The sequence below is a fragment of the Budorcas taxicolor genome, chromosome 16 (genome assembly GCF_023091745.1).
Source record: "Budorcas taxicolor isolate Tak-1 chromosome 16, Takin1.1, whole genome shotgun sequence".
Classification (NCBI taxonomy): domain Eukaryota; kingdom Metazoa; phylum Chordata; class Mammalia; order Artiodactyla; family Bovidae; genus Budorcas; species Budorcas taxicolor.
Window position 1 is genome coordinate 53,241,707 of NC_068925.1, and position 23,182 is coordinate 53,264,888.

The window sequence follows — 23,182 nt, forward strand, 5'->3', positions numbered from 1 at the left end:
GTGGTAGCCTCGAAGAAGGAATGAGGACAGTGCCTCCCACCTGCGGAAGGACTTTAAAAAATGAACTGAGGTAATGCCAGGCTTCAACAGTACCTGAACCGTGAGCTTCCAGACGTTCAAGCTGGATTTAGAAAAGGCAGAGGAATCAGAGATCAAATTGCCAACATCGTTGGATCATCAAAAAAGGAAGAGAGTTCCAGAAAAACATCTATTTCTGCTTTATTGACTATGCCAAAGCCTTTGACTGTGTGGATCACAAAAACTGTGGAAAATTCTTAAAGAGATGGGAATACCAGACCACCTGACCTGCCTCCTGAGAAGTCTCTGTATACAGGTCAAGAAGCAACGGTTAGACCTGGACATGGAACAACAGACTGGTTCCAAATAGGAAAAGGAGTACGTCAGGGCTGTATATTGTCACCCTGCTTATTTAACTTCTACACAGAGTACATCATGCGAAATGCCGGGCTGGAGAAGCACAAGCTGGAATCAAGATTGCCAGGAGAAATATCAATAACCTCAGATATGCAGATGACACCACCCTCATGGCAGAAAGTGAAGAACTAAAGAGCCTCTTGATGAAAATAAAAGAGGAGAGTGAAAAAGTTGGCTTAAAGCTCAACATTCAGAAAACAAAGATCATGGCATCTGGTCCCATCACTTCATGGCAGGTAGATGGAGAAACAATGGAAACAGTGACAGACTTTATTTTGGGGGGCTCCAAAATCACTGCAGATGGTGACTGCAGCCATGAAATTAAGTGACACTTGCTCCTTGGAAGAAAAGCTGTGACCAACCTAGACAGCATATTAAAAAGCAGAGACATTACTTTGCCAACAAAGGTCCATCTAGTCAAAGCTATGGTTTTTCCAGTAGTCATGTATGGATGTGAGAGTTGGACTATAAAGAAAGCTGAGCGCCAAAGAATTGATGCTTTTGAGCTATGGTGTTGGAGATAACTCTTGAGCGTCCCTTGGACTGCAAGGAGATCCAATCAGTCAATCCTAAAGGAAATCAGTTCTGAATATTCATTGGAGGGACTGATGATAAAACTCCAATCCTTTGGCCACCTGATTAGAAGAACTGACTCATTGGGAAAGACCCTGATGCTGGGAAAGATTGGAGGCAGGAGGAGGAGGGGACAACAGAGGACGAGATGGCTGGATGGCATCACGGACTCAATGGACATGAATTTGAGTAAGCTCTGGGAACTGGTGATGGACAGGGAAGCCTGGCATGCTGCAGTCCATGGGGTCGCAAAGAGTCGGACACAACTGAGTGACTGAACTGAACTGAATGCCAGGCTGTGAACTGCATTGCCTAATTGGGAGCCTTGGGGGACCATGAAGGGATCTGGATGTGAAATGGAAATGATGGGCCTACAGAGTGACACTGCCCCCCCACAGCTGGCAGAAGGAGCACCCCAAACCCACTCCCCGCGGGGAGGTGGAGTTGGAGACTGTGAGGAGAGCACCCTACTGGCCAAGCTGGAGACCTGGGTGGGCTTTTCCACCCGCTGTGACTCAGCTTCCTCCTTTCTCCTCTCCTCTGCTTGCTCTAGGCACCATCATTTCTCCCCTGAACTTCGCCCTCTCACTGGTCTCCATGCCTCTAGAGCCCCTCTAGTCTCTTCCCCATGGTGGAGCTAGCGGATCATGCCGCTGCTCCTGCTGGTGTCCTCCGGGGCTCCTTGCTTCCTTCCTTCCAAGAATGTGTATTGAGCTCTGTATCTGGGTAGATGCTGCCTTATAATGGGCACATCTTCCCTCCTCACCCCTTCCTTTCTCCACCCCTACACTCTCCAGTCTCTGGCTGACATCCATTTCTAGGGCTCCAGATCACATCTGTTAACAGACACTCCCAATTCATAACTCTCCTCCCTCTTCTGAGCCTGAGATTCCTAATGGGCTGCCCTCTTGACATCTCCTGGCTGTCCCAGGCATCTCAGACTTAACAAGCCCCAGATGAAATGCCCGTCCTGTCCCCCAGTTCCAGACTCTCACTTGCCCTGCCTCTCCCCTCCCCCACCCTGTCCATCTATCAACCACTCTGGTCAGTGTGTCTGTCCTCTTGCCTCCTTTTCTGGGGTCAAGTCATGGCCACCTCTGGCATAGATTTCTGCAACTGCCTCCTGACTGCCCCCACCCCACCCCTTTGCTCCTTCTAATCCATTTCCCCTGTGGGTGCCAGATGGCCTTTTAAATATATCCATCATATCATGTCACCCCTCTACTTAAAACCCTCTCTCAGAGGAACTTTTAATGCATATTACTAAGTGAAAGAAGCCAGCCTGAAAAGGCTACATACTGTATGATTCCAACAGTGTGACGTTCTGGAAGAGGCACAGCTATGGAGACAGCAAGAAGACCAGTGGTTTCCAGGGTTTGAGGGAGAGGGAGGGATGACTAGGTGGAGCACAGAGGATTTTTAGGGAGGTGAAACTATTCAGTGTTGTATGGCAATGATGGACGCACTCTACTGCATGTTTGTCCAAATCCACAGAATACACAGCACCCAGAGTGAACCCTAATGTAAACTACGGACTTTGGGTAACAATGGTGTGTCAGTGTCCGTTCCGCTGAAACAAATGTTCCATCTGGTGGGGGATGATGATAACGGGGGAGGCCACGCATGGGTGAGGGCAAGAGGTTTACGTGAAACCTCTAACTTTCCCTCCGTTTTGCGGTGAAACTAAAACTGCTCTAAAAAATAAAGTCTTTAGAAATGAGGGAAGAAACAAAGACTTTTTTAAGCAAGCAAAATTCAAAGAATTCATCATCAGAGGAATGAACTACAAGAAATGTAAAAGGCATTTCTTTAGGAGGAAAGAAAATATTAATAATAACCACATGGAAATTTGGACTACACAAAAGAATAAAGAGAAGTCCTAAACCTCAACAATACTCCAATACTTTGGCCACCTGATGTGAAGGGCTGATTCATTGGAAAAGACCCTGATGCTGGGAAAGCTTGAAAGCAGGAGGAGAAGGACAGAGGATGAGAAGGCTGGATGGCATCACTGACTCAATGGACATGCTGCTGCTGCTGCTAAGTCGTGTCAGTTGTGTCCAACTCTGTGTGACCCTACAGACGGCAGCCCATCAGGCTCCCCCGTCCCTGGGATTCTCCAGGCAAGAACACTGGAGTGGGTTGCCATTTCCTTCTCCAGTGCATGAAAGTGAAAAGTGAAAGGGAAGTCGCTCAGTTGTGTCCAACTCTTAGTGACCCCATGGACTGCAGCCCACCAGGCTCCTCCATCCATGGGGTTTTCCAGGAAAGAGTACTGGAGTGGGGTGCCATCGCCTTCTCCGGACATGAGCTTGGCTAACTCCGGGAGATGGGGAAGGACAGGGGAGCCTGGAGTGCTGTAGTCCATGGATTCGCAGAGAGCTGGACACGACTGAGTGACTGAACAATAGAACTCAACAAAAAAACCAAACAACCTGATTCAGAAATGGGTAAAGGACTCAAAGAGACATTTCTGCAAAGAAGATATAAAGATGACCAACAGGCTCATGGGAAAATGCTCAGTATCACTAATCATTGTGTGTCTGTACATGTGTGCTTACATGCTTGGTTGTGTCCGACTCTTTGTGACCCCTTGGACGGTAGCCTGCCAGGCTCCCCTGTCCATGGAATTTTCCAGGTAAGAATATTTGAGAGGGTTGTCATTTCCTACTCCAGGGGATAATCCTGACTCAGGAGCTGAACCCAAGTTACCTCAGGTGTATTCTTTACCGCTACACCACCTAGGAAGCCCTTCACTAATCATTAGGGAAATGCAAACCAAAACTATGATAAAATACCACTTCATACTCATTAGGATGGCCACTATTAGAGAAAACAAGTGTTGGCAAGGATGTGGAGAAATTGGAACCCTTGTGCACTGTTTGTGAGGATGTACAGTGGTACGGTAGCTGCGGAAAACAGTATGACACCTCTGCAGAAAAGTAAAAATAGAATTAGCATGCTGCTGCTGCTGCTGCTGCTGCTAAGTCGCTTCAGTCGTGTCTGACTCTGTGCAACCCCATAGACAGCAGCCCACCAGGCTCCCCCATCCCTGGGATTCTCCAGGCAAGAACACTGGAGTGGGTTGCCATTTCCATATGATTCGGCAATTCCACTTTTGAGTGTATATCCAAAAGTATTGAAATTTGGGCCTTGAAGAGATATATCAGCACACTCTGTGTTCATAGCAGCACTATTTACAAGAGCTAAAAGGTAGAAGCAACTCAAGTATCCATAGATGGATGAACAGATAAACAAAATGGGCTTGTATTCAGCCCCAGTGGAGCAGTATTCAACCTTAAAAAGGCTGACACTACACACAGATGAATCTTGAGCACATTATGATAATGAAATAAGCCAGTCACAAAAAGGCAAATACTGTGTGACTCCACTTATGTGAGGAACTTGAGAGTAGTCAGATTCAAAAGTAGAATGATGGTTGGTGGCTTGCTTGGGGAAGAGGAGAATGGAGAGTTAGTGTTTAATGGGGAAAGAGTTTCAGTTTTATAAGATGGAAAGAGTTTTTGGGATGGATGGTGGTGATGGCTGCACAACAATGTGAATGTACGTAACACCGCTGAGTGAGTGAGTGAAAGCCCCTCAGTTGTGTCCGACTGTTTGCGACCTCATGGACTATACAGTCCATGGAATTCTCCAGGCCAGAATACTGGAGCGGGTCGCCTTTCCCTTCTCCAGGGGATCTTCCCAACCCAGGGACTGAACCCAGGCCTCCCGCATTGCAGGAGGATTCTTTACCAGCTGAGCCACAGGGAAGCCCAAGAACACTAGAGTGGGTAGCCTATCCCTTCTCCCGCAGATCTTCCTGACCCAGGAATCAAATCGGAGTCTCTTGCATTGCAAATGGATTCTTTACCAGGGAAACCAGTAAAGTAACACTGCTGAATTATACTCTAAAAAAAGATTAAGGTGGTACATTTTATGGGTATTTTACCACAATAAAACTTTTTTGAAGAAGAAGATTGGAAATGGTAAATTATCTTGGTAAATATTTTCCTTATTTGCTAATCTTCAAAGATAATGGCCAGTTCAAAAAAATAATAACAATGTATTATGGCACATACGTGTGTGTATGAATGATGGCACAATGGCAGAAGGAAAAAAGCATGTTATATTACACAAAGTTAGATAATATTATTTGAAGATAGTGTTAAGTGAAGTGTGTATATTGTAAACTATAGAGCAATAATTAAAAGAAGTATAGTTCAACACTCAATTAATGAAAAGTCAGTAACAGAATTCCCTGGTGGTCCAGTGGTGAGGACTCCGTGCTTCCACCGCAGCACAGGCTCAACCCCTGGTCAGTGAACTAAGATCCCTATCCCACTCACACACACACACACACACACACACACACACACACACACAAATGGTCAAAAAATAAAGAGTCCATAAAAGAGGGAAAAAGAACAATAGATTTAAATAAAACAAAGAAACTCTCCCAAGGCGCCCCTTTGCAGAGATAAAATCAGAAGTCCTCAGGGTGACCTCACAGGGTGCAGGCTCCCCCTCCCACTGGGCTGGAGCTGGGAGCACTTCTGGGATGCACTGTGCTTGTCCTCAGATGGTGGGGTCTCTGCCTCCCAGGCACCCATTTTCTTCCAGCCCTGCCTGGGCTCTCTCCTCCCCTCCTAGGTGTCAGCTCCCATGTTGCAGAGGCTGCCTTTGTGCTGAGCTTGCTCCCTGACCTGTTTGCTCTGCCTCTTTAAGAATTCCCTTCAGAGTTCCATCACACATGGAACTTTACAAATGACTTATCTGAGCACAGGGACTGTGTTCTCTAGGCTGAGTCAGACTGATGCTGCAAGCACAGTAGCAGACACTTCATTGGAAGACGGACTGAGAGCAGGAAGGTGGGCTCCTGGCTTTGCTCCCCTCCTCTTGCCCCTCAGCCTCCCAGAACCTCTGAATCTGCCCCCAAAGAGCCAGGACCTCCCCACCTCCAGGCCTCTCATCCCACCCTCTTCCCCTGCTTAACTCCTGCGAGACTCGGCTGAGATGTGGTTCTCCCTAAAGCCTCAGGACCCCTGTGCTAGGTGAGGACCCTTCCTGGTGCCCAGAGTCTCTGTGGAGCCCTTGCACTGTCATGCTGGGTAATTGCTGCTCAGCAGGCCAGCAGCCCACTGGACCATCAGTTTCTGGAGGGCAGGACTGGGGGTGGTGCATGTGGCTCTCCACCTGGCTAATGCCCTGGAGCTTCTGATTTAGAGTCCAGTGGGCTTCCCAGGTGACACTAGTGATAAAGAAGCCACCTGCCAACACAGGTTAGACATAAGAGATGCAGGTTCGATCCCTGGGTCAGGAAGTTCCCCTGGAGGAGAGCACGGCAATCCACTCCAGTATTCTTGCCTGGAAAATCCCATGGACAGAGCAGCCTGGTGGGCTAGAGTCCATAGGGTCGCACAGAGTCAGATACGACTGAAGCGGCAGCACGCACATAAGCATGCATGCAAGGAAGACAGCAAGGCCAGGCGAGGTGGGGGGGCACCAGCTCCAGTCTTCCAGGAGGCTCCCCGAAACCTAGCTCCCAAGCTGGAATCTTCTGGCCAAAACAAGCTCCCTTTGAAGATGGGAACGTGCTTGAGTGACCTGCTGCAGCCTCATCCCTTTACAGGGACCCTTGCCAGGCCCAGGTGTTGTTGGTTTCTTGCTCAGGGAAGGGGCTGAAGTTCCTGGCCTCTGAATCATATGCTGTCGGGGCTTTGATAGGGACTAGAAGACTTCTTTTCCCTCTGAAGGAAGGGTCTGCTCGGCAAATCAGTGGTGCATCAGGATGTGGGGTGCAGGATGGGAGGGGGCACCTTGCTTAACCTATTTGAGGTCCATTTATAATCAGCAATATCCAGCTGCATGCTGATAATTAATGCAAACCTGCCCTTCCAAACAGTTCTCTTTTCATTAAAGTTGTCCCCATGGGGCCTCGGTTTGGCAACACTTGCTCAGCTGTTGGTGTGAGCTACTGTAAGTGCCGAAGGTGAATAAAACAGGATGACTTTAAAAGTAATTCAAACATTTTATAAAATTTGACACTGATGCTCCCCAAACAGGAAACAGGTCAGATCTTGAAATGTGAGTTTGGGCACATAATTTCGAAGTCATTTGAGTCATTACTCAGCATAAAAAATATGAGGCCTTTCTGGCTCCATCACCCTTAGATCTGAGACATTGCACCCCAATTTCCTGCTCTATAAAATGGGGCTACTCCTGCTTGCCTCTAGGACTAAAAGAGGTAAGAGAGGGTAAAGACCTTAGTATGGGGTCTAAGATGAATTCAGTGTTCTAGAAAGAATAGTGGCCGCTGCTGCTGCGGCAGTCACTTCAATTGTGTCCTACTCTGTACAACCCCACAGACGGCGGCTCACCAGGCTCCTCTGTCCCTGGGATTCTCCAGGCAAGAATACTGGAGTGGGTTGCCATTTCCTTCACCAATGCATGCATGCATGCTAAGTCGCTTCAGTCATGTCTGACTCCATGTGACCCTATGGACAGCAGCCCACCAGGCTCCTCTGTCCATGAGATTCTCTAGGCAAGAATACTGGAGTGGGTTGCCATTTCCTTCTCCAAAGAATAGTGGCAGGAGCTATTAATACATCACTGATGTTTTTAACACAAAGGGGCCTTGGGAGAGTGGAAAGGAAATTTACTTTGAAGTCGAATCTTCTGTAGTATGACTTTGTGCCCATTATTTCTCTGGTCTCATTTTTTCCATCTTTAAAAGGGGGCTAAGCATATCTATCCTGTCTTGATGTTGTGGTGGTCAAATAAAATAATGTCCATAGAGCGATGAGTAATAGGTTGGCAGGAGTTGGTGGATTTTTGTCATTAGTATTTTAGAGATAGGACCTTCCCTGGTGGCTCAGTGGTAAAGAATCCGCCTGCCAGTGCAGGAGACGTAGGTTTGATCCCTGGGTTGGAAGATTCCCCTCGAGAAGGAAATGGCAACCCACTCTAATATTCTTACCAGGGAAATCTCATGGACAGAGGAGCCTGGCAGGCTACAGTCCATGGGGGCGCAAAGAGTCAGTCACAACTTAGCAGCTAAACAACAACAATAAATTTTAGAGATAAGGGGAACCAGGCCCCGAGAGGGTAATGTCATGCCTAGAGTCACACAGGCTGTGTTCTCAAAGATGGCCTCATTGGGGCCCTTACCCTAGAGTTCACAGACACCTCAAAGTTCCATGGATGGGTGAGAGAGTCCCAGAATGCAAAGTTGTGAAGCTTTTGTATTTCTTCTGGGGCAAGTTTCAGAAGTTTTCATTAGATTCTCAAATAGGCCATGATTGCCCACGGTTAAAGAGCCACTGTCCTAATTTAACCCCCTTCACCTCACAGGTGGAGAAACCAAGTTCCACAGAGCACAAGGTTACAGGGCAAGTTAGAGACAGGCCAGGATTCTGCAGAGAACAGAGCCATTAAATGAAGGCTCCTCCCTGCTCCAGAGGCCCTGGGTGTCCAGTGCCGAAACCCTGGTTTTGGGAAACAGTCCTGCTTAGGGCTCTTGCTGCTGCTGCTGTTGCTGCTAAGTTGCTTCAGTTGTGTCTGACTCTGTGTGACCCCATAGACGGCAGCCCACCAGGCTCCTCTGTCCCTGGGATTCTCCAGGCAAGAACACTGGAGTGGGTTGCCATTTCCTTCTCCAATGCATGAAAGTGAAAAGTGAAAGTGAAGTCGCACAGTCGTGTCCGACTCTTAGCGACCCCATGGACTGTAGCCTACCAGGCTCCTCTGTCCATGGGATTTTTCAGGCAAGAGTACTGGAGTGGGTTGCCATTGCCTTCCCCGCTTAGGGCTCTTAGAAATGTTTAAAATCTATTCACATCTGGCTGATGAGTTGACTCCAACCCTTTTCTGGCTCTCGGAGGTTCTCAGGGGTCAGGTGGATTTGGGGGGAACGTGGGCAGCGATCCTGAGTTTTGAGAGGTGAGGCAGGAAGCACCACCCTGCTCAAGTGACAGTGACTGTATTTGGAATGGAAGGGGGTGGGGTAGGGGCGGGGTTTCCAGCTTGGGTGACCCAGAGTGGTAAGCTTTTGGGGACTGGGGGCAAACACTGGGCAGACACTGGGTCTGTGGTGGGTGTGAGGTGCTTGTGGGACACTCAGGAGGGGAAGCTCAGCGGAACCGCAAGCTCTGCCCTGCCCTTCCCTCCTCCCCGCCCCGCAATTTCCCCACTCCTCCACCCCTCCCCCACCATGTCGTTTAGGAAGGTCCAGACCTTCTGATAAGGGCCATGACCTTCTTACTTGGCTTTCCTGGGAATTACTGCCTAAGTTTCAGATCTCGTCTCATCTCTTTTCCCTGCCACCTCAGAATCATTCCCCAGGACACCCAGCAATTTGCTTTTCCGGCTTCTAAGCCAGCCTGCCTTCCTACCCCCGGCCCCTTCTTATTTTTAATCCACAAAGCTGTTTCTGCAAATAATAGCACACACCACCAGCTTTGATTAATTAACTGCACAAAAATGATGGGGAAACCAGTGAAGGAGATAATTATGCAACACAGAAAGTGTCAGCTTTACCAGCTAGTTTTCCTCCCCTTCTGCACGCTGAGGACTGGGTAGGGGGCTCCTTTCCTTTTCCCTGGAGCTGCTTGGTGAATGAGGGGCTCCCCAGTAAGTCCTGCTCACAAAGGTCAGGAGAGAGGCCGGCAGGAGCTGGGGGCGGGAGGGCGGCCTCGCTGGGGACACACTTGATGGGCGGATGGTCAGCCCTTCCCAGGTGTGCTTGCTGATAGACGCCCCTTCCCTCCGGGCCCTCAAACACCCCCTCGCACTTGGCCCCAGATCAGGCCCATTTCTTTTCGTCCTCCCAGCTTGTAGGCTGTCTCTTACTTGGAATGGTAAGAACTGGGGTTTGAGGTGGGAGTAGGCAGAACAAACATCTTGGCCAGATTTCCCAGGTCCACCAGGACTGGCCTACCCTCGGAGTTAGAGGAGTTCTGGGTTGCGCCTGAAGACTCCCGACTCCCGCACTGGGACGATCCCAGGGCTCTTGGAGCCCCCCTGAGTTTGTTCTCCATCTTTCTACAGGGGGCTCTACAGGGCGGGGCTCTACAGGGAGGGCCCGCCCAGAGCGCCGCCCAGTGGCGGCCCAGGACCTGGCACTCCTCACCTGGCCCCACCCACACGCCCGCCCCCTCACCCGTGTGACCCTGAGGCGAGGTCTCTGGCGGCTCATCTCCCAACTCCCCGGGGCCGGGGCGCCGGCTCACCTCCTGCCCGCCTCGGCGTCGCGGTAGTCCTCGATGGCCAGCCGCAGCTTGCGCCGGTGTAGCGAGCTACACACACCCAGGCCCAGCTCCAGGTCTTCGTCGCTCAGGCTCAGCAGCACCTGCGCCCGGGGGGTGGGGATTGAGCGCCCAAGGGAGGCGTGGGAGCGGGGACCCAAGGAATCCCTCCCGGCGTTCCGGGCAGAGCAATGGGAAGAGCTCTGCAGGCCCCTCGCCAGAGGGCTGCTGCTAGGGAGGCGGTGGAATCCCCGAACGGACTGAATAGGTGCTCAAGTCCAGCCCTGCCTCCCTCCAGTCAGGTAAGGTAAAATTAGTCCCATTTTAAAGACGAGGAAGCTGAGGCTCAGAAGAGCTATGAACCTTGTTGGAGAGACAGTGATTTACTGGAGTCCCTGGAGCATGAATCCGGTTCAGCCAGCTCCTGTAACCCTGGTGTGTGTGTGGCCGGGGCGAGGTGTGCGGGTAGAATCCCCACGGGGGTCCTACCTTCCCACTCTTGACGTTCTCTGCGCAGGCCTTGACGTACATGGGCATGGCCATGACTACCTCCAGCCAGGCCTGGACAGTTCCCGCCTTCCAGTGGGACATGGGCGTGGTCCTGACCAGCTCCACCTGCTGCAGCCGGTCCATTTGCTCCTCGCCCTCCGACAGGCTCAGGCTCTGCCGCGTGGGGCTGCACTGGCTGTCGGAGTCTGCAACACACAAGCACACAGGGCCGTGCTGGGGAGTGGGGTGAGGGGCAGGGCGGGGGGCAGGCTGCCCCTCTGAGTGCCGCCGCCCATGTCTTCCCCCCCCATAAGGTTCTTTTCAGAATCAAAATGGCTTTGTTTTGTTGCGCTGCCCCTCCCCCAGTACAGTAGTAATCTGTGCCCTCTGAAAGGAAAAGAATTTAAAGAATTAAAAATCCAAAAAAGAATAAAAATAAAGCAGAATCACCCCAAAACCCACGCTACCCGGAGACGGCAGCTGCTGGTATTTAGTTAAATATTCTTTGAGATACACAGATGCCTACACTTCCTCCAATTAAAAAGTAAATAAATAAATAAAAAGTCTACGGGGCTTTCGCTTTGCTTTGAAAAGAACAAACTGGTATTATTAACCTGTGCTTAATCTGACTACATATCAAAAAATAAACAGCATTATAGCCACTGGAAAAAAACACACACACAAAATGCCCACATTTACATGGTCCATCCCGTTTTGTAATACGCTGTTCTCATTTACACCATGAAGGACAAGCCTCCTTCTCAGCAGTGATCTGTAATATCTTTTGACCACACAGGATTCGTGGAATGGATGCTCTATGATCTATTTCACCTGCCTCCTGTCGGTGGGCCTGGTCGTCCCTCGTTTTTCACTACTGTAAACAACACAGAGACAGTCATTTTTGGGCAACTGGGTGATTCATATTTTTAGGATAAATGGAGCACCAGCTCTATTCCTGTACACTGAAATGTGTTTCCGGAGTGGCCCTCACAGGCAAAAATGTCTTTCTACCAGCATTTTCCAGCCCCATTCCTCAATCCACGGTCAGCTGCATCAACACTTGATAAATATACCAAGTTCAGGTGGTGAGGAGTCAACAGAGAAGGGAAAAGAATCTTTTTCCAAAGCATGGTTAAATGAAAACCCAAATGGATAAACTCAATACTGTGAGAAATGACAAATATTAAAAAATAAGCCTGATTTGAAAGGACCCTATATTGTATATTATACACCATTATAACTAGGTAAAAATTACATAGCCATCAAATCAGACAAATAGTAAAACAATCAGTGTGGAAAGCACAAAAGTGTTATAGTTACTGAGTTTATATGAGGGTATTTCCCTCCTGCTGTACCTCTAAGTATCATTAAAGTTCCATAATAAACATATATAAATTTATAATGAAAAAATAGAAACATTTAAAAACTAGGAAGCAGTATAAATGGTTATGGGTGAAAGTTTAATCTGAATGAATGATACTTCATTTGTATGTTGGCATATAGGCAGTTCGTTGAAAAACCTGTCATGGGAATATATTTTATATGAGAAAATGTGCACAATCTATTGCAAAATGGAAAAGCACAGTACAAGATAGCAGGTACAACATAATCCCAACCAGGCTAAAATATGTATGAGAATGTATATAATGTGCATATAATACATGTGTTAGTCGCTGAGCCGTGTCTGACTTTTTGCATCCCCATGGATTGTAGCCCGCCAGGCTTCTCTGTCCATGGAATTCTCCAGGCAAGAATACTGGAGTGGGTTGCCATTCCCATCTCCAGGGGATCTTCTGTACACAGGGATTGAACCCAGGTTTCCTGCATGGCAGGCAGATTCTTTACCGTCTGAACCACCAGGGAATCCTAATAATTGTATCTATATAATATATACATATATTACATTGTATTAGATGGTTAAATGCTAAAAGTCTTTATCTCTGGAAAGCAATGATTTGTGTGTGAACATGTATGTGTGTGTCATGAACTTGTGAGTGTGCCAGATGTATGTGCATATTTCTCTGTTTTCCAAGTTTTCTGCATTGGCTATATTATTTTTGAAATTGAAAAAAAAAAAAAGAAACCCACAGACTAAAGACCTTACTTCTTCAAGTCACAACACCCTTTCCCCCAGTCACTTGCCTCCCTTCATTGAAATGCCTTGGACGACTCTTGGGGAACTGCAGCTTGGTTACCATACCCACCTCCCTCATCCCAGCTCCACTGAAACCTTTCTCCCCAACACCTAACTGCCCAGCTAAGAGCCCTTCGGGGCCCACAGCCACCTGGCCTGGGAGATGCCAGGCTGGTCCAGCAGGGCGCCAGGCAGAGCGACCTAACGCAGGGTGGGCAGAGATGGTGCCTCGTGCCTCAGTGTCCATCTCTGCACGTTGTCATGATGCTGCTCTCTGCTGCCTGCCTCCTCCCCTGGGCTGCTCTTCGGACTCAGTGACAGTGGGGCTGATGGGGCCTTTCTACACTGCATAGACAAGGGTGAGAGGTCATTGCCACATTGCTATATTTCCTTTCTCAGGCAGACATAAGGTGACCCTGCAACCCCCAGCCCCGAAGACAGCAGATGGTACAAACTCTGTGCAGGTCACCAATTTGAGCACTCTTGTTGCCATGGCACCAGGGAATGCAGAAACAGCAGCTGCCTCTGCAGCCCTGCCTGGGAGGCTCCAAGTCCCTGCCTGGCAAGGGGCCTCAGCCTAGGTGTTCCCCTCCCTCCACTGCTAGAGCTGGGCCCCCAAGGACAGGCTTGACTGGCAGGGAAGCCTCTCTGTTGGGGTATACAGCTGCTGACCACTGGCATCCGAACAGTGTGTCCACCTGTTGGCTAGACTTGAGAAGCTCTGCCTTATTCCTGTATTGGAGTCATGTCTCTGTTACATGTTTCTGGGGAGATGAGAGACCAAATGTGGCTGAGTCTGGTTATCCCAGATCCCAAGACACAACCCATGTTGTCTATTTGGACCAGCCCTGTGGGAAGAGACGGGGCTTCCCCAGTGGCTCAGGGGTAAAGAATCCACCTTCAACGCAGGAGACACAGGAGACATGGGTTCGATCCCTGGGTCAAGAAGGTCCCCTGGAGGAGGGCATGACAACCCACTCCAGTATTCTTGCCTGGGAAATCCCATGGACTGAAGAGCCTGGAGGGCTACAATCCACAGGGTCACAATAAGTCAGACAAGACTGAAGCGACTGAGCATGCGGGAAGAGACTAGGCTTTGGAGTTGAACAGACTTTGGTTTTAAGCAAATTCCTTTACCTCTTGAAGCCTCAGTTTTCCCACCTATAAAATGGGAATAATAATATCTACCTGTTAGGGTAACGTGATTATTATAAATTCTGAATATGAAGCCATAGTAGACACTCAGTCAAGGTGGCTATTGTTGGTGATAAAGGGCCTCTACCGTGGGGCTTGGGCAATCTTTTTGGCTACACCTAGAATTTGGCAGAGTTGCCTCCATCCCCTTGTATTCCTGGGATGAAATGTGGTTTGAGTTCAGCTCAGGTGCTTAGGGAGGGAACCTAATTGCACTTCTTGCACCTGGGCAGAAGTTCATTGTCTTGGTTAGTGTCAAGCCTGGTCCAGGTGGGAGGGGCAGGGGTGTCTGTGATGGGAGGGGAGGATTTTCGGATTCTCTGCCGAGGTGGGCAGCTGGGGGTGTGTTTGTGTAGCTTGGCTATGTGTCCCCAAGTAGGGGAGATCAAAGGGCATGGGAAGGGGAAAGACAGGAGAGAGAACGGAAGAGAGACTCAAAGAGCAGAACTTCAGGAAAAGAAATAGTGCCACGGAACACAAAGACAGCAAGATAAACAGGAAGAAGGAGAGACTGATAAGTGGACCAAAAAAATAAAAAAGCAAATTTCCGGTGTGTGTGTATGTGTGTGTACACACTTGTGAGTGTGTGTTTTCCTGAACTTGATGTGTTTTTGTGAGTGTGTGTGGATGATTCTGTAGCTAACAGGCCTCAGGCCTGTGCAGGGAGCTGGCTTTTCAATTCACATTATTTATGGAGTCCAGGCTCGAGGAATGCCAGAGGCCAAGCTGGGTTCATATAAGCAAAACCACACATTTTGGTTTCTGAGAAACCAGCTATTCACTAGCCCTCCTCTTTCACCCGTTCCCTGTTCCCATCCCCAGGACTGATCACCAGGGAGAAGATGCAACAGAAGGATGAAGGTTGGCGGGGGGAGGGAATCTTTGTAGCCATAAACCATTAATTAAAGGCAATTTCCAAAATGTAGGCGTTATGGTGCCAGATTTTATGTCTGGGATTCCATCAATCCTGGCCTTTCTTTCCCCTCTGTCTCAGCCCTGAGAGTGGGAATAACTCATGTTTATAGCCAGGAGCTCAGTGGAGGCTACAGAGTTAGAGGGGCTGACCGAGCCCCTGGCAGAGTCTGAAGAGGTGCCACCAAAACATAGCCATTCTGGATCCTTCTGAACATTGGGAGGGCCATGGTGGTTCTGGAAAGAGAGGGTCTCATCCTTCGAAACACTCCCGACACATGCACATACCACCCAACATCAGCCATTAGTCACTGAGGTCTCCCTGGACCTGGGCCTCTGGAGGCCCAGTTGTGTTAGCCTAGCACAGGGATTGCAGACTGCAGCCCAAAGGCCAGATCCTGCCCTCTAGCATGCAGTGCCACTGGGACAGAGCCACGCTCATTTGTTTACACATTGTCTAAGGCTGCTGTCCTACTGGGGCTCCCCAGGTGGTTCAGTGGTAAAGAATCCACCGGCCGGTGCAGGAGACACAGGTTCAATCCCTGGGCTGGCAAGATCCCCTGGAGGAGGAAATGGCAACCCATTCCTGTATTCTTGCCTGGATAATCCCATGAACAGAGGAGCCTGGTGGGCTACAGCCCATGGGGTTGCAAAGAGTTGGACATGATTGAGCACGCATGCATGCCATCTTGTTAAAAGAGCAGAGCTGAATGGTTGTGACAGATTGGTTCCAAAAGGCTAAGATATTTACTATCTGGCCTGGGTGTTCATTGGAAGGACTGATGTTGAGGCTGAAACTCCAATACTTTGGCCACCTGATGCGAAGAGCTGACTCATTGGAAAAGACCCTGATGCTGGGAAAGATTGAGGGCAGGAGGAGAAGGGGACGACAGAGAATGAGATGGTTGGATAGCATCATCGACTCGATGGACATGGGTTTGGGTGGACTCTAGGAGTTGGTGATGGACAGGGAGGCCTGGCGTGCTGTGGTTCATGGGGTCACAAAGAGTCGGACATGACTGAGCAACTGAACTGTTACAGAAAATCCTTTATAGAAACCCTGAGGTTCCGACGTTGGCAGTGGACTATGAGAGACCTGGCTTTGAAGCCCAGCTCTGCCACTTGCTAGCCAGATGATCCTGGGGAAATGTTTTAAGTTTTCTCAGCCTTGCTATTCCCCATCTGAGGTGATACTAATGCTAATTTCACAGGCCTATGTGGGGACGAAAGGAGATGATGTATGATGTGGACAAAGTGCTCACCCTGGAGTCTGGCATATCGTGGGCACTCAGTGACTGTGTGGGGCCTCTGTCTTCTGCAGGCTCTCATCCCTTACAGTCTAGACCCGCTCTGTCCAGGGCTGTAGCCACAAACTGTTTGTGGCCATTGGGTACCCGCAGGGTGGTCAGTCTACATTGAGGAGTCAAGGCTGTATATTGTCACCCTGCTTATTTAACTTATATGCAGAGTACATCATGAGAAACGCTGGGTTGGAAGAAACACAAGCTGGAATCAAGATTGCCGGGAGAAATATCAATAACCTCAGATATGCAGATGACACCACCCTCATGGCAGAAAGTGAAGAGGAGCTAAAAAGCCTCTTGATGAAAGTGAAAGAGGAGAGTGAAACAGTTGGCTTAAAGCTCAACATTCAGAAAAATAAGATCATGGCATCTGGTCCCATCACTTCATGGGAAATAGATGGGGAAACAGTAGAAACAGTGTCAGACTTTATTTTTGGGGGCTCCAAAATCACTGCAGATGGTGACTGCAGCCATGAAATTAAAAGACTCTTACTCCTAGGAAGAAAAGTTATGACTAATCTAGATAGTATATTCAAAAGCAGAGACATTACTTTGCCGACTAAGGTCCGTCTAGTCAAGGCTATGGTTTTTCCTGTGGTCATGTATGGATGTGAGAGTTGGACTGTGAAGAAGGCTGAGCGCTGAAGAATTGATGCTTTCGAACTGTGGTGTTGGAGAAGACTCTTGAGAGTCCTTTGGACTGCAAGGAGATCCAACCCGTCCATTCTGAAGGAAATCAACCCTGGAATTTCTTTGGAAGCAATGATGCTGAAGCTGAAGCTGAAGCTCCAGTACTTTGGCCACCTCATGCGAAGAGTTGACTCATTGGAAAAGACTCTGATGCTGGGAGGGATTGGGGGCAGGAGGAGAAGGGGACGACAGAGGATGAGATGGCTGGATGGCATCATGGATTCGATGTACCGGGAGATGGTGATGGACAGGGAGGCCTGGCGTGCTGCGATTCATGGGGTCGCAAAGAGTTGGACACGACTGAGCGACTGAACTGAACTGGACTGAACTGATAGTGTAAAATACACCCTGAATTTTGAAGACTTTGTACCAAAAAAAATAAATAAAGTGCCTCATTAATACTTTTTAAAATTGATCACATATTGAAAGATAATATTTGGGATATATTGAGTTAAATAAAATACATTACTAAGACTCGTTTCACCAGTTTCTTTTTACTTTTTTAATGTATCTACCTTATGGCAGAAAGTGAGGAGGAACTAAAAAGCCTCTTGATGAAAGTGAAAGAGGAGAGTGAAAAAGTTGGCTTAAAGATCAACATTCAGAAAACTAAGATCATGGCATCTGGTCCCATCACTTCATGGGAAATAGATGGGGAAACAGTGTCAGACTTTTATTTTTTGGAGGCTCCAGAATCACTGCAGGTGGTGATTGCAGCCATGAAATTAAAAGACGCTTACTCCTTGGAAGGAAAGTTATGACCAACCTAGATAGCATATTCAAAAGCAGAGACATTACTTTGCTAACAAAGGTCCATCTAGTTAAGGCTATGGTTTTCCCAGTGGTCATGTATGGATGTGAGAGTTGGACTGTGAAGAAAGCTGAGCGCTGAAGAATTGATGCTTTTGAACTGTGGTGTTGGAGAAGACTCTTGAGAGTCCCTTGGACTGCAAGGAGATCCAACCAGTCCATTCTAAAGGAGATCAGTCCTGGGTGTTCTTTGGAAGGACTGATGCTAAAGCTGAAACTCCAATACTTTGGCCACCTCATGAGAAGAGTTGACTCATTGGAAAAGACTCTGATGCTGGGAGGGACAGGGGGCAGGAGGAGAAGGAGACGACAGAGGATGAGATGGCTGGATGGTATCACCGACTCGATGGACATGAGTTTGAGTGAACTCCAGGAGTTGGTGATGGACAGGGAGGCCTGGCATGCTGCAACTCATAGGATCACAAAGAGTTGGACATGACTGAGCGACTGAACTGAACTGAACCAGAAAAATCTAAAACCACATAATGTTAATGTGGCAATGTGGTTAGCATTATATTTTTACTGGGCAAAGCTGGTCTGGATGGAAAAGTTTTGTTTGTTTTCTGATTTCATTTGACACCCCTCTGTTGGTTTGGAAATTAAGCACCCTATTTCCAAAACTATTGTTTTGGGTTCAGTAGTTCTTGAAGTGTGGTGCCTGGACCAGTAGTGGCAGCAACACCTGGGAATTTGTTAGAAATGATAATTCTAGAAACCCACCCCAGATCTCCTGGAACAGAAATTCTGAGGGTGGGAGCCAGAGATCCGTGTTTTAACAGGCCTCCAGGAGATTCTGATGTCTATGGATGTTCTAGAACCTTCTAAAATACTGTGTATTGATCAATATCTTAATGCCCTCTCCTAAATAGTAAGAATTATTAAAAATATATTAATTCTGATCATTCTTCCTGACTTATACTACCATGTCCAATATTTTAATTCCATCCTTAAAAAAAACCAAACAACAAACAACAGCAGCTCTAATTTAGACATTATGGGTTTCCTAGGTGGCACTAGTGGTAAAGAATCTGCCTGCCAGTGCAGGAGACCAAGAGGCTTGGGCTCAATCCCTGGGTTGGGAAGATCCCCTGGAGAAGGGAGTGGCACCCTACTCCAGAATTCTTGCCTGGAAAATCCCGTGGACAAAGGTGCCTGGCAGGCTACAGTCCGTGGGCTCTCAAAGAATCGGACATGACTGAGCACACACACACACACACACACACACACACACACACACACACACTTTAGATGCTGTCATCATGATTACTTTGTATCAGTAATACTTGCTTAAAATAATTAACCTACATGCTTACCAGTTTCTTTGTTCATCATTCCTTCTTATGTCTCAGACCTCACTTCTAGGAAGAGGTATATTCATATTTATGAAGAATATGTTTGAAAATTTCCTCCATAAAGAGCTTTTTGTTGGTAAGCCTTTACGACTTTTGTTTATATGAAAAAAGTCTGTATGTCACCCTTGTTACTAAAGAGTTCTGCTGGGTACACAGTTTTAGGTTGACAGTTTTTTCCTTTGCACTTGGAAGACATTACTCGACTATCTCTCTCCTTTTTGCTAAAGAGAAGTTGGCTCCAGTTTGATTGTTCTTTTGGTAGCTACTCTTCAGATTGTCTCTTTGTCTTTTTTGTTCAGTTTCATTATGATATGGCTAGATGTGGATTTCTTTTCATCCACCCTGATTTATATAAATTGTGCTTCCTGCATCAGTGGGTTTGTTTTTGAATATTCTCAACCATTATTTTTTATGATTTTTTTATTGTAAAAAAGACCATTTTTAGAGTCTTTTTACAGACTATTACAGTTCTTTTTTAAAAGACCATTTAAAAAGTCTTTATTGAATTTGTTATAATATTGCTTCTGTTTTATGGTTTTGTTTTTTTTTTTTTTTTTTTTTTGGCTGCAAGGCATGTGGGATCTTAGTTCCCCGACAAGGAATTGAACCTACACTACTAGTATTGGTAGGTGAAGTCTTAACCACTGGACCTCTAAGGAAATCCCTCAACCATTACTTCTTTCTCTTCTCCATTCTGTTTGATCTCCTTCTGGGATGGACTTTCTTCCCTATCTGACAACCTAGTCTGTCCAACAGAAACCTCTCTGATGATGGAAATGTTGCATATAGGCATATCTTGCCTTATTACACTTTACAAATATTGCATTTTTTACAAATTGAAGGATTGTGGCAATCCTGTGTCAAGCAAGTCTATTGGCACCATTTTTCCAACATTTTCTCACTTCATATCTCTTTGTCAAATTTTGGCAATTCCCTTGATATTTCAAACATTTTCATTATTACATTTGTTATGGTGATCTGTGCTCAGGGATCTTTGATGTTACTATTGCAAAAAGATTACCATTTGCTGAAGGCTCAGATGACAGTTAGCATTTTTTAGCAATAAAGTATTTATAAATTAAGGTATGTACACTGTTTTTTTTTTTAGACAGAATGGTATTGCACAGTTAATAGAAAACAGTACAATGTAAGCATAACTTTTATATGCACTGGAAAACCAAAAAAATCATGTGACTTGCCTTATTGTGGTATTCACTTTACTGTGGTGGTCTGGAACCCAATCCATAACATCTTTGAGGTCTGCCTGTAATATACACTGTCCAGTATGACAGCTGTTAACCACATGTGGCTATGAGCACTTAAAATGTGGCTAGTGCAACTGGGGAACTGACTTATAAATTTAATTGTAATTGATTCAAATATAAGTTTACATGGCTGTATGTGGCTGGTGGCTATTGCTACAGACCAGATTTCTCCTTTATGGGTTTCATCAACTTCTCTCTCTGTATTGCATTTGGGTAATTTCCTTAGACTTATTTTCCATTTTTAATAGTCTCTCTCCAGCTATTTAGTCTGCTGTTTAGTAAATCCTTTTTTTTAAAATGTTACCAGCTATATATATTTTTAATTTCTAAAATTTCTATTTGGTTCTCTTTTGACTTTGCCTGGTCTTCCCAGATAGTCTCATGTTGTTTGTTCAGGTCTATGATTTTTTAGATTTCCTTAAATATTTAATCTTAACTATTGCATGCACATTACCATGATGTTGATAATTACTGTGTCTGAAAGGGCTTGGAGGGTCCAGATTGCTGTTTATTAATCTTTCTGCTGACTCTCATGCATGAACTCATATTTGATCTTATGGGAATCTCTGGCTTCTAAATAACAATGTTTTCCTCCAGAGAGGATGGACATTGCTTCTGCCGGGGTGGGGATGAGATAGGGAGTGGGGATGACACCTGGGAGCGGGGACCACTTCACTCCCTGTCAGAGGCCCTAGGAGGATAAGAGTTGCACGTTCTGATGCTTCACTTTGCCACATCCCAAGGAAGAAGGGGGCTGCAGAGGACGAGATGGTTAGATAGCATCACTGACTCAATGGACATAAATTTGAGCAAATTCCAGGAGTTAGTGGAGGACAGAGGAGCTTGGCGTGCTGCAGTCCATGGGGTCACAAAGCACTGTACGTGACTTAGTGACTGAACAGCAACAGCAAGGCTTACTCCCCTGTCACTGGTCCTGATGTCAGCATCTGTCCTTAGGACAAGCCCCAGTGTTTGCATTTGGTTATTGCTCACTGCTCTGGTCCTGGTATTAGATCACGGCCTTTTGTTTTCAGATGGAAGTGCCTTGGGAATTTTGATGAGGCCAGTGATGTGTTACAAAGTATGTTTTGTTTCAGATTTAGTGGTTTTTGTAGAGGGAGATCCTTCAGAGTGCGCTTTCCCCCTCACTGCCCAAATGGACATCCCTCCTGCGATGGGCACTGTCCACCCAGAATTCTTCCTGTTTTGCTGGCGCCACGTGCATGGGTCTGTTCACCTGCCCTGCCCAAAGGAAATCCCTAAGTCAGAGGGCAGACCCATCCATCTCTTTATTACCCAGGCCTGGTTCATGGCGATGCTTAATGCCATTAGTGGCGGTAAACCCCAAAGCTATAGGAAAGGGAGGGACAATTTAGTTTTGTTTTTAATTTGAATCTACCCAGGGATCTCTTCTGCTCAACACCCTTCACCAGCTGCCTGGATAAAACCCAAGTTCCTTATATAACAGCGCTCTGTGTGGCCCACCCTTGCCAACTTGATCAGCTTCTCCTCAGTCTCTCATCCCTCCCTGGGCTTCTTAGGAATACTTCCTCAGTCCTCCTGCCTTTTCTAGCCCTCATACCTAATTGGCTGTGCCTGCTGCCGTCTCTGCCCGAAAGGTGATCTGTTGTTGTCTAATCTGCCTACAAAGCCGTCAGGGCCCTATTTAAATGTTACCTCTTCCAGGTCACCTAGCCGAGGCCAGTCACCCCCTGAAACATACACCCGCTCCATAGCCCCCAGCCCACACTTGTGCTCACACAAGCTCTGATTATCCCAGACACTGAGCCTACACTTCTCAGAGCTGAAGTTCATTAACAGTTACGTAATTGAAGGAAATACAACCAGTCCATCCTAAAGGAGATCAGTCCTGGGTGTTCATTGGAAGGACTGATGCTAAAGCTGAAACTCCAATACTTTGGCCACCTCATTGGAAAAGACCTTGATGCTGGGAGGGATTGGGAGCAGGAGGAGAAGGGGACGACAGAGGATGAGATGGCTGGATGGCATCACTGACTCGATAGACATGAGTTTGGGTAATCTCCGGGAGTTGGTGATGGACAGGGAGGCCTGGTGTGCAGCGATTCATGGGGTTGCAGAGTCGGACACGACTGAGCAACTGAACTGAACTGAATTGTTTGAAGAATGTCTGACTTCCCACTAGATATCAACTCCACAAGGACAGGAGCTGAGCCCAGTCTGTTCCCTGGGTATCCCTGATTCCTAGTAAGGACCCAAGTTAGTGTTGTGCTGGTAAATGTGTAACAAGCAGGTCTCATATTTTTAAAAAGCACTTTGGTTTATAGCATGTTTGCCCATCTCTGTGATGTAAATATGCCCACTGTGGCCAATTTCAGTTGCCCACATGATGCCACTGGACATGGGTTGGAAATCAGTTTATGAAGCTCTGTGAGCTCAGCTGCCTGAAACGGAAGGAGCTCTGTACACTTCGGTTAAAAGAAGGCAGGAAGGGTGGGAGGTGAGGAGGGAGGGGGAGGTGAGGGAGGGAGCAGGTCTCCCTCTCTGACTGACCTTCTGCCAGCCCCACCCCCTCGAGGCCACCTTAAGATGCTTGTAGTTCTTTAAATGTACACATGGTCTCAGGAACTCTCAACCTTGGCAGTATTTTAACAACATTTTTTTTCTTTACTTTTAATTGAGGGATAATCATTTTATAATGTTGGACTGGTTTCTGCTATATATCAACGAGAATTAGCTGTAAGTATACATATATTCCCTCCCTCTTGAGCCTCCCTCCCACCCCGAGATCCCACCCCTC

General features: G+C 47.3%; 1 protein-coding gene across 1 annotated transcript in view; it reads right to left on the reverse strand.

Moving 5' to 3' along the window:
• Nucleotides 1-23,182, reverse strand: part of KAZN (kazrin, periplakin interacting protein) — a 1,324,556-nt gene that overhangs the window by 16,618 nt on the left and 1,284,756 nt on the right. The window contains exons 11-12 of the mRNA XM_052653947.1: nucleotides 10,743-10,948; nucleotides 10,239-10,357 (exon numbers count right to left, since the gene is read on the reverse strand). Of these exons, the coding sequence (XP_052509907.1) occupies nucleotides 10,239-10,357; nucleotides 10,743-10,948 (325 nt within the window). The remainder of the gene's footprint in view (nucleotides 1-10,238; nucleotides 10,358-10,742; nucleotides 10,949-23,182) is intronic.